Source organism: Microtus pennsylvanicus, chromosome 4 (genome assembly GCF_037038515.1).
Source record: "Microtus pennsylvanicus isolate mMicPen1 chromosome 4, mMicPen1.hap1, whole genome shotgun sequence".
Taxonomy (NCBI): domain Eukaryota; kingdom Metazoa; phylum Chordata; class Mammalia; order Rodentia; family Cricetidae; genus Microtus; species Microtus pennsylvanicus.
The window spans coordinates 21965348-21981017 of record NC_134582.1 but is presented as its reverse complement, the minus strand read 5'-3'; the positions used below and the strand labels follow the sequence as shown (position 1 = coordinate 21981017).

At 40.1% G+C, this 15670-nt stretch overlaps 1 protein-coding gene across 3 annotated transcripts in view; it reads left to right on the top strand.

The window, feature by feature from the left end:
• The window catches only part of Wdr7 (WD repeat domain 7), a 277322-nt gene that overhangs the window by 54358 nt on the left and 207294 nt on the right, over positions 1 to 15670 (top strand). For all 3 annotated transcript variants that reach the window (XM_075968486.1, XM_075968485.1, XM_075968488.1), the window contains exons 15-16: positions 12844 to 13613; positions 15138 to 15226. In XM_075968486.1, the coding sequence (XP_075824601.1) occupies positions 12844 to 13613; positions 15138 to 15226 (859 nt within the window). The remainder of the gene's footprint in view (positions 1 to 12843; positions 13614 to 15137; positions 15227 to 15670) is intronic.

The window sequence follows — 15670 nt, the reverse complement described above, 5'->3', positions numbered from 1 at the left end:
GATATAATATAATGAAGAAGCTTCTGATGTTGGCTTAGCAGTGAACTGATTTATGGGTATAGATAGCAGTATGTCATTAGGAGTCATTTTATCGCTATATTTTTTTTTTTAGCAGAATAATAGTAGTAGGTTTTCCCCTAGGGCCCATGACCTCTCTGTTGTGTGATATCTTTGGCTTTTTGGGGGGCCTACCACCTAGCTCCCAAATAAATCATACATGGAAGCTTATTCTTAGTTATGAATGCTTGGCTGTAACTTGGCTTGTTTCTTGCCAGCTTTTCTTACGTTAATCCAACTACCTTTTGCCTCTGGGCTTTTATCTTTCTCTTTTTCTGTATGCCTTACTTTACTTCTTTCTCCGTGGCTTGCTGTATAGCTTAGTGGCTGGCCCCTAGTGTCTTCCTCTCATTGTTCTCTTGTTCCTTGTTCTCTCTCCTCCCAGATTTCCTATTTATACTCTCTGTCTGCTAGCCCCACCTAGCCTTGTTATTGGCCGTTCATTTCTTTATTAGGACCATCAGGTGTTTTAGACAAGCACAGTAACACAGTTTTAAAGAGTTAAACAGATGCAGCGTAAAGAAAAGTCACACAAGAGCCGGGCGATGGTGGCGTACACCTTTAATCCCAGCACTCAGGAGGCAGAGGCAGGCGGATCTCTGTGAGTTCGAGACCAGCCTGGTTTTTTAATCATCCAATATTAATTTAATTATAGATTGCCAAGGAACACTCAGTAGAGTCAATCTATGACCTCATAAGTGATTCTTTATCTTTAATTTTACTTTGAGGAGTTGAATATAAGTTTTTTTTAGCTAATTATTGATATTTTTGCAATTGAAGAATTAAGTTCTTTTAGGATTTATGAAAAATTCTATTCTTTATTAGAATATGTAATGTATTTTGAAACTTTTTGACTTTTATATTTTTGCTACAAAATAATTGACTCAGTCAAGTTCAGTAACCATTTATTGATTAGTTAGGCACTGGAGAGCCAAATAAATAAGACATGATTTCCTCTTAGGAAATGTGAACAGATAAATTGCAAAGCTCTGTAGCCAATAGCATGGTGAGAAATGCAGAAAATTTTGCAGAAGTCTGTCTTAGCCTGCAGTGATCAGGATTGGCTGTTTGGAGGAGGGATGTGTGGAATATATTTAGAGAGAAAAGGGCAGCAATATGCTCTGCATAGAGGGTTGTGGAGAGACCCTGCTCCATCAACGTTGTTAGAGATCCAACTGAAGACCAATAATAGTGGGAAATAAAGGTGGATCATCTTGGACCAAGGGAGGATGCTCAATCTTTTACCTTTTATTTTAGCGTCTTTCAAAATTAAAAAAAAAACTTTAGATTTTGTTACTCACATGGATTTTTACATGAAAGCCAGTCAATAAATTTGATAAGAAGGAGTACAGTGGAGAATTTAAACTCAATAGTTGAATTGAGTTGTGTTCAGTGGGAGCTGATGATTGATTGGGTTGAGTAATAAGGAAGGTTTATTCAAAGGTCCCCTGATTGATTGAGTAGAAAGTGTCTCTATCAATGTGATATTGAATGTACGAGTAGGTTTTACAGGGACAGTAAAGTGCTGTTTGCTTGGTTTATGGTGAACCTGAGGTGCCCGTGTGTTGCATATGTTAGGATATTTGTTGGGAGTCATAGGGCAATAGGATCCACACATTGATGACTCCTTGATCTATATGTCTTGTTCTTAGTTCCTTGGAAGTAAGGGAGATCATTCATATACAGACTCTTAGAAAGAACAGCTCTAAAGGAAGCAGGATGGGGAAGAATTAGGGTAGAAGAAATAGAACACCTATGAGGGAAACCAGGAGAATGTGCTAGTCAAAGTAGGACTCGAGGTGCAAGGCAGAAGAGATCACTATGTTAAGTGCAATCAATGTTAAACCTTCCAAGGACCTAATGTGCTTGCTAGCCAAGACAGAGTATCCTTTCTTCAGACCATCTTCCCAGGAGAAAGTAGACTGTAAAGATTAAAGAGAGACTAGGAAAAGTGGAAACAGGTAGCAAGCGAATTGTATGAGAGGAGATGGAAGGAGCAAGAGAGCCATTAGATGGAGGTGTAGTTTTGGAGACGGTAGGGAATGTCCTTGGCTGAAGGTGAAGAGCCACCAGAGAGAGGGAGCTTCAAGGTGGGAAAGGGAAAATTGACCATTGATAAATGAGGAAATTCAATTTAGGGGCAGAGCATCGGCTTTGTGGAAGAAGGAAACCTTATTTTCTGAAATTGAAAAGATTGAGGAGAGGCTGATGTTTGAATGGGTGTGTTCTGGGGTTAGTGCATGGGGATGAGGGCAAACCATTCTAAAGCTTCTGCTTTTTAAGGGAAGTCCATGAGGGGAAGCAAGGACACTCAAGTAGGGAACTGAGAGTGACGGAGGTTCAGGGCAGAGAGTGGAAGCTAAAAACAAGGAAACCGGACTGAATGTGCAGTTGTCAAGGGCTAGAGTGAAGGCACATGGGGAACAGAGCGTACATTTCCTTAACTGTTGCCAAGTGCAGTCCTGCCACTCAGAGATTAAAGAAGAATGATTGGTGTGGTTTAGCATAGCATCGCAGTTGGATGAGGGAGGTTGAGACTGGTGTCTTTGAAGGAGTGGTGGAACCCAGTGACATAACACCCCTATGATGGCGGTCACGAGACTGCTTCATGTTAAATCACTTGGGATCTCAAATCTCTAAAGGCCGCCCAGTTCCTGCCACAGACTTCCTGATTCAGCTTGTACGCAGGTGCAGCAGTGCACTGAGAGTTTTCAGAGGTCCCGGCCATCCTGCTGTGCAGCGGTTGTGAAGCGCTGCTCTGAGCGTGAAGAGCAGATGTGGTGGAGATTTGAATTCTAGGAAATTAGGGCACGAATGTTCAGGGTTTCTCAGGGAGGGGCGGCTGCCTGGTGAGCATGGCCTGTAGTCTCCAGCTGAACCAGTGGGGCAGGCAAGACGACTGGAGTTGAGACAGCCAGGGACCTGTGAGACTCTCTGTGGCTCTCAATTTTAGGTGATGCAAAAGAGCTTTCTAAGACCTTACTGTTTCTCTCAGGGTGAAGGGTTCACATTAAGAAACAATGCCATCCAAGAGGCTTTGTGCAGAAACACGACTGGAGAATATGGCTCAGGAATAGGACTTTCAAATGCTTTTTCTAGTGTTCTGTGAAACAATAGCTTCGGATTCCTGTGAACAAACTAGATATTGCATTTGAAGAGCAAGACAGACATAAGTCCATCATTTTTGTTGTAGTGAAACACTAAACATCCCACCTACAGATTCGGTGTATGCTCATATATAATAAAACCTTTGTGCCATTGCTTGGCACGTCACATGAACAACTTGTAATTGAAATATCAAGTCTCTTGAACCTGTGGCTAAATGCTAACATGACTGTAAAGAAATACAAAGCTGATACTGTTTGCAAAATAAGCAATTTTAACCTTAGTCATTTGCTTTGCTACTACATGATTTTGTGATTATATCCTATGGTCCTTCCTATTTGAAATTGTTCTTTGACCTTTAAGAGAGTCCCTGAACCACCAATAGCCACAGGTAATAAGTTGAAGATCACTTATCTACATGTATGGTGAATTTTCCTGGAATGAAAGAAAGGGTTTGTGACAATGACTTTTTGAAATTTTAATCTTTTTTTGCCAATGTGGAACTCATAGTGCCATATATGGGTTATGTTGCACACCCTAAAATGAACTGTGGATGGAAATATATTATTTGGTCATCACAGGGAGTCAGGATTTTGCAGATCTTTGCCTATTTCTCACATTATTCCTGCACACATGCATGCACACTCTTACTCAATAGCATTCAGGCTTGCTGCAGACAGAGCATCTTGTCTCAGGTGAGTGGCTGGTAGGAGGAAGAGCTGGGAAGGGAAAGACAAGGGCAAGAGGAAAGGCTTTTGTCAGCATCAATCAGGGTTTAGTATTTACGGTCCAAAAATTATTGGTTTCTGGTCTCAGTTTGTGTGTATTTCTGTAAATGTAGCCCTTGATGTTTCCTGGGATTGAACCACCTTGTATTAACTCCTCCTCAGCTGAGCCTGAGTCCAGGACTGTCAGCCAGCAGCGCCAAGTCAGGCCGTCAGGGTCCACTGATCTTCCTTCCTCTCTGATCTCTGCTTCTTGTGTTTCTGTCCTAGCCCTAATTCCTTTGTCTGACATGTGAACAAGTGGGCACGATTGTTTCCATTTCTCTTTCTCTACATCGGTTGTTAATCTCAGTACCAGTGAGTGAGTGACTGAAAATTGCCCTTGCTCTGTCCTGCTGCAGTAGTGGGCCTAGACTCTGCCCACTGGGTGCTGCGAGTCCTTTGCTGTGCCAGTTTCTGCATTTGCTACGGTATCATGTCTAACTAGAGTACAGAATGTTTGTAGGGAGCTGTAGCCACATACTCATTCCAAGTTTAAACAACAAAACAAAGCTGACATCTCAAACACAGTTGGAAAGCTGTGCCTTCCAGTATTTCCAAAATTCACTGCTAGAATTGACTGCACAGAAGCATGTGGAGAGAGGACTCTGTGATCTGCGCAGCTCTCCCTTGACTCAGTGTGAGTAGCCTAGTATTTGAGGGTTCCTTTCCTGACTATACCTCTTCCCTCTCTCGAGTCTCTGCAGAACTAGTATGATTCAGGACACGTGGGAAATTACATGTGGGTGCAGAAAGAGCGATTTCCCCCTACACTTTCACCTTGGATTTACGGTTCTCCAAAGTGACTGGTGAACCTTTTAGCTTAGTTTTGTCTTTAGCTTCAAAATGGGCATAATTGGGTTATAATGAAGTTAAATGTTACAATGTGCTTTAAATAGTAACACAATATGTATTTACTACACACTGGTTTAATACTTGATTGTTGATTGATTTCTGCATTTGTTCAGCATATGTTGAGTACATGCTATGAGCTAGGTCCCGAGCTAGAACCAGCTGGAGAGTGCTTTAACCATACCCACATGGAGCAGGTGCTGCCACTGAGCAGCTCCTGTTCTGGCCTGGGAACCAGTGTGCAGTTCATAATGTAAGTCTCGGACTACGTAAGGTGTGTACCACTGGGAGAGAGTCCCAGGGAGATAGCATAGCAAATGGGATGTCAGTGTGACTAGGAACAGTGGGTGTGGGCCACCATGGCGGTGATGAGAGAAAATAGCAACTAATAGGTTGAAATTGAAAAAATAAAATTTCTGCCCTGGCAATGCTGAAGCATGCGTGGGTAGAACATATATGGCGGTTCTGTTGAACTTGTCCATACTGGGTTTCAAGGTCTAAATTGATGAGGATGGCTAACCAGGTTGCTTCCTCTGGAGAACACCAGATCTCATTACAGATGTGGTTGTTGGGAATGGAACTCAGGGCCTTTGGAAGAGCAGGCAGTGCTGTTAACTGCTGAGTCAGCTCTCCAGCTCAACCAATAGGTTAGAATCTGCTAAATTGTGTTTCTAAAATGAGGAATCATGTACCATGCTGATCCAGGGTTTTGTGTTCTCCCTTTCATTTTAGTTTAGTTCTTACCAAGTCGTCCCCCAGAATCTCACTGTGGACCCTTCATTTAAAAACAAACCAAGAATTTTGACAGAAAGGTGTGTTTCCAGCAGGGGATGTTCGGAGTTTGCAGGCCGCCTCACTGCCATTCTCCCTACCACAGCCTCCCCCTCCGCAACACCCCTGCAGTTAGTTTTACTCTTTTGTTGTGTCTCTTAGACACACTCTCTTGATGTAAAATCAGAGGCGTGTTATCTTCCTTCTCCCGGAGAGGGGACTACTACTTGTATTATCTCCTAGCCATTCTCAGCCCCTGAAGTGGGTAGTCATTTCATTATTTGGAAGACAGTTTGGATGTAGGGAAGTCAGCTGCCCATATAACAGTCTGTGTTATTTCGGAGAACTTCTGGTCCTGCTGTTTGGGTTTCTTGGCTCTTTGTCTGGACTTGGAAGTTGATTTCCCATGCTGCTATTGTAAAGACTCTTTTTCAGTTTCTAATATTTAATAATCATGTAATAATAGCCTATGATCTCGAGAAGAAATACATTCAAAATATATTTTCTGTGTAAGGCATAATGGATGTTTGCATTTAATATTTATAATTACATATTATTTATGTCTTGTTAAATAAGTTGCAGTAAAATATAAGTGTTTTACTCTTTCATATGTTTAATGTTTTTTTTTACTTTGTGCTTACTTATGTGCTTGTTAATGGAAGCACATGGAAAGAGAAAATGACAGGAACTGTATTACTATATTATCATCCACACCTGATAGAGGGTTCTCATCCCATCCTAAAGCAGATTTTTTAAGATAAGTATAGTTTTGCCTATTTCCAGAAGAGATTGGCCTGTGGTATGGCCATGGCCCTATTGTTTAATTCCAATGTGACTGAATTCTCTGAGGAACTCTTGTTAACCTAAACTAACATGAAGAAACAGTAGTACAACAGCAGAGGGCGCCAAATAGCCATTTTGGGCAGACAAATTTTTCTGCTAGTTTTGTGCCTCCTCCAATCCCTTTTCTCTTTCTCCTCCTTCCTTTTTTTTTCTAAATATCTAAAATGGTCAATATTGAAGCCAGGGTGTGACTAACTTCTAGTAGGTGAGGAGGATTTCCCTCAGCTGCTTTATTTTAAAAGTACAATAATATATCTGTTTTTATTCAGTGTGCCTTTTACATTTATTATTATGCATAAGAACTTTAGAAATCCTTTTTAATCACTTTCATCAATAAAATCTCATGTACAAAACAAAAGGAAAAATGGATGTTTGTTTCTTTTTACTGCCAAAAAGATTTTTGATATTAAATCAGTTTTATACTATACGTAGGAAGCATAAGTTATTTAAACCATTCATTATAAATAAGATACCTATGAAAGTATGCATTTTATAAAATAGTAAATTAATATTTGTTAGGTAAATTTTTTGTAATCTATCTTAGAATTTAGTATTGATATTTAAAGAGGGGTCTATGCGTATCATTTTCTAACCCATCCGTAGGGTCTTTAGTCATTGATTTCAAAGCTAATTCTAATTTGAAAAATACATGACCAACATCTAGGGGAACAGCCCAGTTGGTAAAGTGGCTGCTATCCAAGCATTTGGACCTGCCTGGGTCTGGGTCTAGCGCCCATGCTCTGCCGGGTATGGCAGTGCACATAACCTCAGTGCTGGAGAGGTGGCACAGGGTGAGCTGAATTGGTGAGCGCTAAGTACAGGAAACCAAACAGCTCACATCAGCCTCGGGTCTACACGTGCATGTGCATGCAGCCATGCAGACACACATACCCAACAACCAATACCATTCGCACGTTGCACATACACACACACAGACATGTGCAAATCAACATTTCCACCTTGCATTTTATTATGAAGATCAACTAACATAATACTTGATAGTACAAATCAACTCTATTTTTAGGTAAAACCCATATCAAATGGTTTTATAGATTGGATTCAGAAAGAATAATAAATCACAAGACTATTTAAAGATAGCATTGAAAACTGGGTTATTGAACAATGATTTCAAAATAAGTGAGCTTTCAAGTCAGGATCAATGAAGTGAGTGGTGAGAGAGTAAAAATTCTTATAGTCAGTGGGTAAAATGCAATGCTCTTAAAATCCTAAACCCTTAAAGACCCTTAAAGCATCTTGGTATTCAGAGACCAGGTTAGCAGATGTTCCAGCAGACCCGATTTCATCTAGAATATATTCATTTATATAAAATGCTGAAGCCTTTTACATGTGCATGGTAATATTATTTCTCTGAGCATTCTGGATTATTAGGTTTTGTTTGTGGGGTCCACCACATCTGACGTGTTTGTATGCGGGGATTCATGCATGCGTGGAGGAGCCCTGAAGCAGTATGACAGTTCTGTTTTCTTTGGGTTTTGCTTGCCATGCCATTTTATCTAATGCTCTTGCCACAGCTCCACATTCAGTATGTGCCAGCAGCCCAGTATTTTTTTGTCACTCTGTGTTTTCTTTTGTGTTATATTTTAAGTCACTTTTCCTTTTCATAAGATTTTAAATGGTGCTGGGCATGGTGGCAGATGTGGTTAAAATCCCAGTATTGTGGATGTAGAGGCAGGTGGGTCTCAGTAAATCCCAGGACAGCCAGGGCTACAGAGAGAGAGCCTGTCTCAAAACAAAAGAAATCTCATATGGCTAAATATGTACTTTCTAAAATGAAAAGTGCAATAAATCAGGTACTCAGACTAAGCATAAAGCAAATCTGTGTACTGGCCTGTTATTTGAGTGTAGATATGCCTATAACTGCATTTCCTAGCAAGGTGGAGACCCAGTGATTTTCCTTTTTAGCCATTGTTGGGTAGATTTTCAACTATTTCTTTAAGGATGAATATTTTGTTTTCACATGTTAACACAGTAGGTCACTCCACAAATGTTTGTTGAGCTGAATTAATCCTGCTTTTGATAACTGTAAGGTGAACTAATTGTGTACCCACATTCCAAGGGTTCTAATAAATGTGAGAGTGGCCGTCCAGGACTTCGTCACCAATCACCTTTGAGATTGTGACTGTCTGAGGACCCGAATCAAGCAGTCTTGTCCGAGGCCTGTGTATTCTATCATTAAGCCAGGAAAGCATAGGAATTTGCTAGATGTTTTTGTTCCTTTCCTACAGCTCACCTTAGCATCGCATTCTAGAAAACCAGACCTGAGAGTGATTAACTCTGTCATTTCTTTACCTTTAGCAAAAATAACCTCCTCACAACTTTGGTGGGCAGCCACCTTTTGTTATGACAGATTGTCTAAGTAAGTAGAATTGGTCGTCAGACCTTGTGTTGTGAGAAACTGCTCATCCACTGAAATCATGATGAGTCGTCTCCTCTCCTTCTCCCTTCAACCTTACTGTGTTTTCCTCGGTTATAGTTTGCATTGGTGATGCTGTTTTCTTTATCTTTTGCATTCTTTTTGTATAGATTGCTATTAGGTACCTTTTTTTTTTTAATCACAGGGCACATTTGGTAGCTGAGAGGTTGTAATAAAAAGAATCTTACATAGTCACACACAGTCATGGTACTAATTAGATAACCTTTCTGTTGCGAGCATGTGGCTGGCTGCTGGAACACCTTCAGAAGGAGATAGAGACGCCCAGAGAGCCAGGGGTGCTGACGGGCACACGTGTGGCTGGCGTTAGATGAGACGGTTTGAAGTCTGTCTACCTTCTGTTTTCCCTTTTGCCTTTCTCATGGGTTCAGTAATTTCTTAGCAAAACTTGTTTGATTTTATGTTGTTTGGCTGATAATAGCCTCTTCTTTCTAAAAGAAAGAAGCAGATACTTTAAAAAAAAAAGTTTTTTATTTATTATGTATACAGTATTCTGCCCACAGGCCAGAAGAGGGCACTAGATCTTATCACATATCGTTGTGAGCTACTATATGATTGCTGGGAATTGAACTCAGGACTCTGGAAGAACAGCCAGTGCTCTTAACCACTGAGCCATCTCTCCAGCCCCCTGCTGCGGATACTTTGTGGAGAGAACATCCTCAGGAGCATGTGGAGACCTTTCCCCTTTCCCCGATGTTACCCATTCCTTCATACCTGTCGTCAGAGCTGCATTCCCAGAATTGTTATTTTTGTCACATCGCCAGTGCTAATAACTAGAATAGTTCCTGAGCTACAGCAACAGCTTAGAATATAGTGCTGCTGCAATCATTAATTATAATTTTCACATCAGTACTATATCAGGCATAAATAGACGTATAAGGTCATACATGATTCACTTGAGTTAGTGCTGGTAAGTCCACTAGGCGTAGTGTGTGATATTACATGTTCAGTGTTTCAAAGGAAAACGTGACACAGAGCTGGGAGAAATGAAAGAATCAAGCACCCGTTCTTCATCTGTTCTATCTCTCACAGCCTTCGGGTTATTGCTCTTTTATCTCAATCATCTGTGTAGTTTCTGCCACCTCCCACTTTATATTCATAACCCAGCTCTTGTTCCCTTGGCCAACAGGACTGCATCTGGTCATGCGGCTCCCTTCATTGCTGTATGAAGTAGACAGATTCTTACACATTCCTTCTCATGCTGATTCAGGTCTGATGGTCAGGTCCAGGAATCTGTATTTTCCCAACCCACCTGATGAGTCTGCCTTAGTGACGCTCTGCTTTGCAAAAGAAAGTTCTGAAGCCTCAGTGTGTGGTCTTGTTAGCTCTTAGTGAACGGTGGCCTTGGTTCTTCAGCTTGATCACCTATGGTTCTTCAGCACCTGCTCTCTGATTTTCACTGCCACCGTCCCTGTCTACATTTTCACTGTCCCTGTCTACATTTTCACCGTCCCTGTCTACATTTTCACTGTCCCTGTCTACATTTTCACCGTCCCTGTCTACATTTTCACCGTCCCTGTCTACATTTTCACTGTCTCTGTCTACAGTTTCACCGTCCCTGTCTACATTTTCACTGTCCCTGTCTACATTTTCACCGTCCCTGTCTACATTTTCACCGTCCCTGTCTACATTTTCACTGTCCCTGTCTACATTTTCACCGTCCCTGTCTACATTTTCACTGTCTCTGTCTACATTTTCACCGTCCCTGTCTACATTTTCACCGTCCCTGTCTACATTTTCACTGCCACCGTCCCTGTCTACATTTTCACCGTCCCTGTCTACATTTTCACTGTCTCTGTCTACATTTTCACCGTCCCTGTCTACATTTTCACCGTCCCTGTCTACATTTTCACTGCCACCGTCCCTGTCTACATTTTCACTGTCCCTGTCTACATTTTCACCGTCCCTGTCTACATTTTCACCGTCCCTGTCTACATTTTCACCGTCCCTGTCTACATTTTCACTGTCACTGTCTACATTTTCACTGTCCCTGTCTACAGTTTCACCGTCCCTGTCTGCAGTTTCACCGTCCCTGTCTACATTTTCACCGTCCCTGTCTACATTTTCACTGTCCCTGTCTACACTTCTTTCTTTCGGCTATGAGTGGTTTTAGCTCAAGTTAGCTCCCTGGTCACCTGAGATGGAATTGGTAATTTCTCAACCATATTCCTTTCATTTTGTATTGACTCTTAAATACAATGACTATCATATTAGGAATATTCTTTATGTTGCTTACTGTAATATAGAAAAAGTTATATCATCCTTTAAACATTATTCAATTCAGAGAAGTTTATATAAGGGAGGCAGTGACAGCATCTGCTTGAATAATCCTTTGGTTAATTTTTGGATGGGAACAACTTGAGATGCTTTATGAATGATGATACAGGAAATGATACAGGAAATGGAGAAGAAGTGGTCCCAGGGTGAACAAGTGCAAAGGACCAAACGTTTGAAATTGTTTCTGGAAAGGACACGTGACTTCATGTAAGTCACAGGGTGGTGACTAGAGATGACATGAAGGCACAAGCGACAGTTTACTCTGGAGCATGTTTTGTGCTTTGCAAAGAAGTCTGGATTTTCTTCTCAAATTAGAAAATGCTATTGAGAATCTCTGAAACCAGCAGCATAGTCAGGAAGGATGGAAATGGAGATAGAAGAGAGACCAGGTGAGGGGGTTTATTACAGGGAGAGTTGTTGAGAAATTTTGTAAGGTTTTTATAATGTTCTTTGTTCATTTGCTAGATTCTCTGGTTGCACAAAATGAGTAAGGCATAGTCTTCATGTCTTGAAATTGCCCCTCAGAATTAGGAAGCTATAAGTCACTAAACGTTAACCATATAAATGTTTCTAAGATATCAAAATATATGATACATGGGGGATGTAAAATGTTAGGGAACTAACTATACTCTTGGCTCACTTTTTCCTGGGAGGATCAGAGTCCTCTCCTCAACATGAATGAGATATAGTTGACAAGTAGAATATACATATTCAAGGCATTCGCTGTACTGATTTGATGTGCATTTATATTGTGACTGAAAATTAGGGCCGTGTAGACCATGTAGACGATGATTTAGAGGAGAATAATGGAAAATTCGTACAAAAGGAAAATGGAAAGGATTTGTTTGTTAGGAATCACAGATATGGTTCAAGAGCCTGTTTGTTAAAGCTGAAAGGGGGTTTTATAAATGAGCCTTGAATTTGGACTGATGGAGTCTATATCTTATTATTTAGATTTATTTGCTTGTTCTGAAAAAATAGCGTGTGTTAATTATGTGTAATTTAAGACATGCAAAATTTGAACAAGATGTTCTATGATTTTTGTTAAAAAAATAATTGCTATTTACACTCTGGCATAACATGCATGATTTTATACTTACACATGCATACATATAAGCATCACATAAGGGAACTGTAGTATATACTCTTGTCCCCAGAAGACAATGTCAGATACAGAAAAGAGTGAAGGGCCTGGCCTGAAGAGTCGCCGAGGCTCTACGTTGTCAATGGTATTGGCTAAGATGGACAGTAAGTAAAGAAATAGAAATAACATGGTCAGGATCAACTTCCTGTTATGACGTAAGACCCAGAAGACTTGATTGTGCCTATGGAGGGAATTTGGTGAGGGAGAAAGACTAAGAGTAAGTGCCGAAGGAAGGGTTCCAGTGTGCAGCGCTTCGTAAGGACACACAGCTTCACCGGAGCAGTCACAGTGCATTTTCATAGTCTGCTAATGTCTCTGACTCCTACGTCAGTAATAAGCTTCTATTAATGTATACTTGGTTTTAAATTAATTGGTATTTTAATAATTGTATCAGTGGAAAGTCGTGGTATAAGCTCATATCTTTTACATGTTGCTGGTTGACGAAGATATTTTAATTATCTAGAAGCCCTAAAAAGACAGCTTCATAAGCATTTTAATTCAGCTATTTGTTGTTCATTAATGAATGTTGGGATTAAATACTTTGAGTTGTAACTATTTTTGAAAAATATTTGTTACAGGGGAATTTACCTAAATATTCTCATAACTCCCTGATGGTTCAAGCAATAAAGACAAACCTAACAGACCCGGACATCCATGTGCTGTTCTTTGATGTGGAAGCTTTGATTATTCAACTCCTGACTGAAGAAGCCTCTAGGCCGAATACTGCACTTATTTCCCCAGAGAATTTGCAAAAAGCATCTGGCAGTTCAGACAAAGGGGGCTCCTTTCTAACTGGAAAGCGAGCAGCAGTTCTTTTCCAGCAAGTGAAGGAAACTATCAAAGAGAACATAAAGGAGCATCTCCTTGACGAGGAAGACGAGGACGAGGAGATAATGAGGCAGAGGAGGGAGGAGAGTGATCCCGAATACCGGGCCAGCAAGTCCAAGCCGCTGACCTTGCTAGAATACAATCTAACTATGGACACGGCAAAATTATTCATGTCCTGTCTTCACGCCTGGGGTTTGAATGAAGTGCTGGATGAAGTTTGTCTTGATCGCCTCGGAATGCTCAAACCACACTGCACAGTGTCCTTTGGTCTCTTGTCGAGAGGAGGTCATATGTCGTTGATGCTGCCTGGTTATAATCAGGCTGCTGGGAAGCTACCGCATGGGAAAGCAGAGACAGGAAGGAAGCTGCCGACAACCGAGGGAGTAGGAAAGGGAACCTACACAGTGTCTCGAGCCGTCACCACCCAGCATCTGTTGTCCATCATCTCTTTGGCAAATACTTTAATGAGTATGACCAATGCAACCTTTATTGGCGATCACATGAAGAAGGGCCCGACCAGGTGTGACTATGTAGTTTAATTTTATTCTTCATTTTCAAAAGGGATAAATGGCCGTACTCTATTGTTATTGTTTATTGCACATTTGTGTCTTGGCTCTGCACACATTTCCACATTAGTGTCACCTTAGTGACTTCCCATTTAAACTGTGAAACAGAGACATTTCTAAAATGCCTAGTATACAATTATATACATAAAATCTACAAATATATACATAAAATTATACAATATTTGATATATGTAGTCATACTTGGTAGCTATTTTAAATGGCTTTATAATTTAGGAGTTGGTCATAGACGATAGCTCTTGAATAAATCTTTAAAGGTTTTTATTTAGGGTGGTTTACTTTTTCTGAGATAACCCTGAGTAGCCTGGAACTCTGCATAGACAAGACCAGCCTTGAGCTCACAGAGACTGGCCTAACCTGCCTCCTGATTAAAGGTGTAGTCCACCACAAATGGCATCGTTTTTTAAAATTATGTTCGACACTGTGGCTTATAGAAGAGGATGTGACCTCTCTGGAGCTGGAGTTACAGGTGGTTATGAGCTGCCCAGTGTGGGTGCTGGGAACGACTCCAGTCCTCTGCAGGAGCAATGCTCTTAACCGCCTGCTGAGCCATGTCTTAGAGCTCCATAAATATCACCCTAAATTTACAGCTCATGAAGTCTGAGCTGACGTCCAGTTCAAATGTGTATCTGTTCACAGCTTTTCGCTGTGGTCTGTATGCAGTAGTGGTGGGTCCAGTGACTGACTCTGGCGTGTGGTAATGAATACAGTCCAGACTTTGTGATAGGGAGGAGAAAACAACTTTTAAAACAGACTGCCTTAAAACACAGATGTTATTTTGATGTTTTTACAATACTTAGCCTGAATGCTGTTTCTCAAAATTACAAAGACAACTTGTTACTACGCTTTATTAAAGTTAACCACATTCGTTCTTTCAAACCTAAGAAATACTTAGATAGCATTTATTTTCTGCCATGTTCTGTTGTAATTACCCCACCAAAATTCAGTGTCCTTAATCCTGCAAATACTTTTATATAGGGTGTATTTGAGCCAAAGTTAAAAAAGAGACACTTTACCTTTAGACTCCAAGATTTCTTTATGCTTTATTGCCATATATATTACTAAATACTTTTCAAATCATTGTATTATTCCATGAATTCCGAGATGCTCATGGTAATGGGGTGGGCTGAAATCCCAGGATGGTAAGAGTAAAGAAGAGAAGACAAAGAATGGTTTTTACTCATCAATTGTAGTTCATTTGAGTGTTCAAAAATATGTGTTAAGACTAACAGAAAGTAAAAATTTTATTACAAAAAACTATATTTTCTACTTCATAATCATGCAGTTTTTTTTATCAGAAGTTGAAATGGACAACATAAGTAGGTACAAACTTAGAAAATGACCTTCTTTTTGAAATACAAGTTGGAAATGTTCTGAGCCTGTTTCTTTCCAATCTAGAGTGATATTTTGAACAGCTCTGGAGATAGGAAAACGTTCAATGTTTTTTTCTTCTTTTAAAGGCCACCTAGACCAGGCACCCCAGACCTTTCTAAGTCAAGGGGCTCCCCTCCAACTTCCAGTAATATTGTGCAAGGACAGATTAAACAAGGTAAAATTAAATCTTACTAAGTAATTGACATGACATTTCAGCTGTAGAAACTGAAAAGGCATTGCTAATGTATAATCATAATATTTTGTTTGTCTCAGATTGTTATAAGAGAGAAAAGTTGTTATATTCCAGATGTAAATACAGATAATTAAGATGTCAGTTAAAAATAAATCAGATTTATTTGGAAATTGATAACTGTGCAAATTTCAGATAATTTTATTATATGGTCTTTGGCCTAATTTGTATGTATTAGGGCCACCTTAACTTGACAACAGTAGTTACTGAGTGTATCTTAAGTTTAAAAGTTATACCTATTTTTAACTTTGCTTGGGAATGTTTGAAACCACAGATTTATGCTGTAGTTAGTCTTCTGCTGTTTGCTAGTGGCGTCCACATTGCTATTCACAAGTTGAAATGCCTATTAAACTCTTTATTTATAAATAA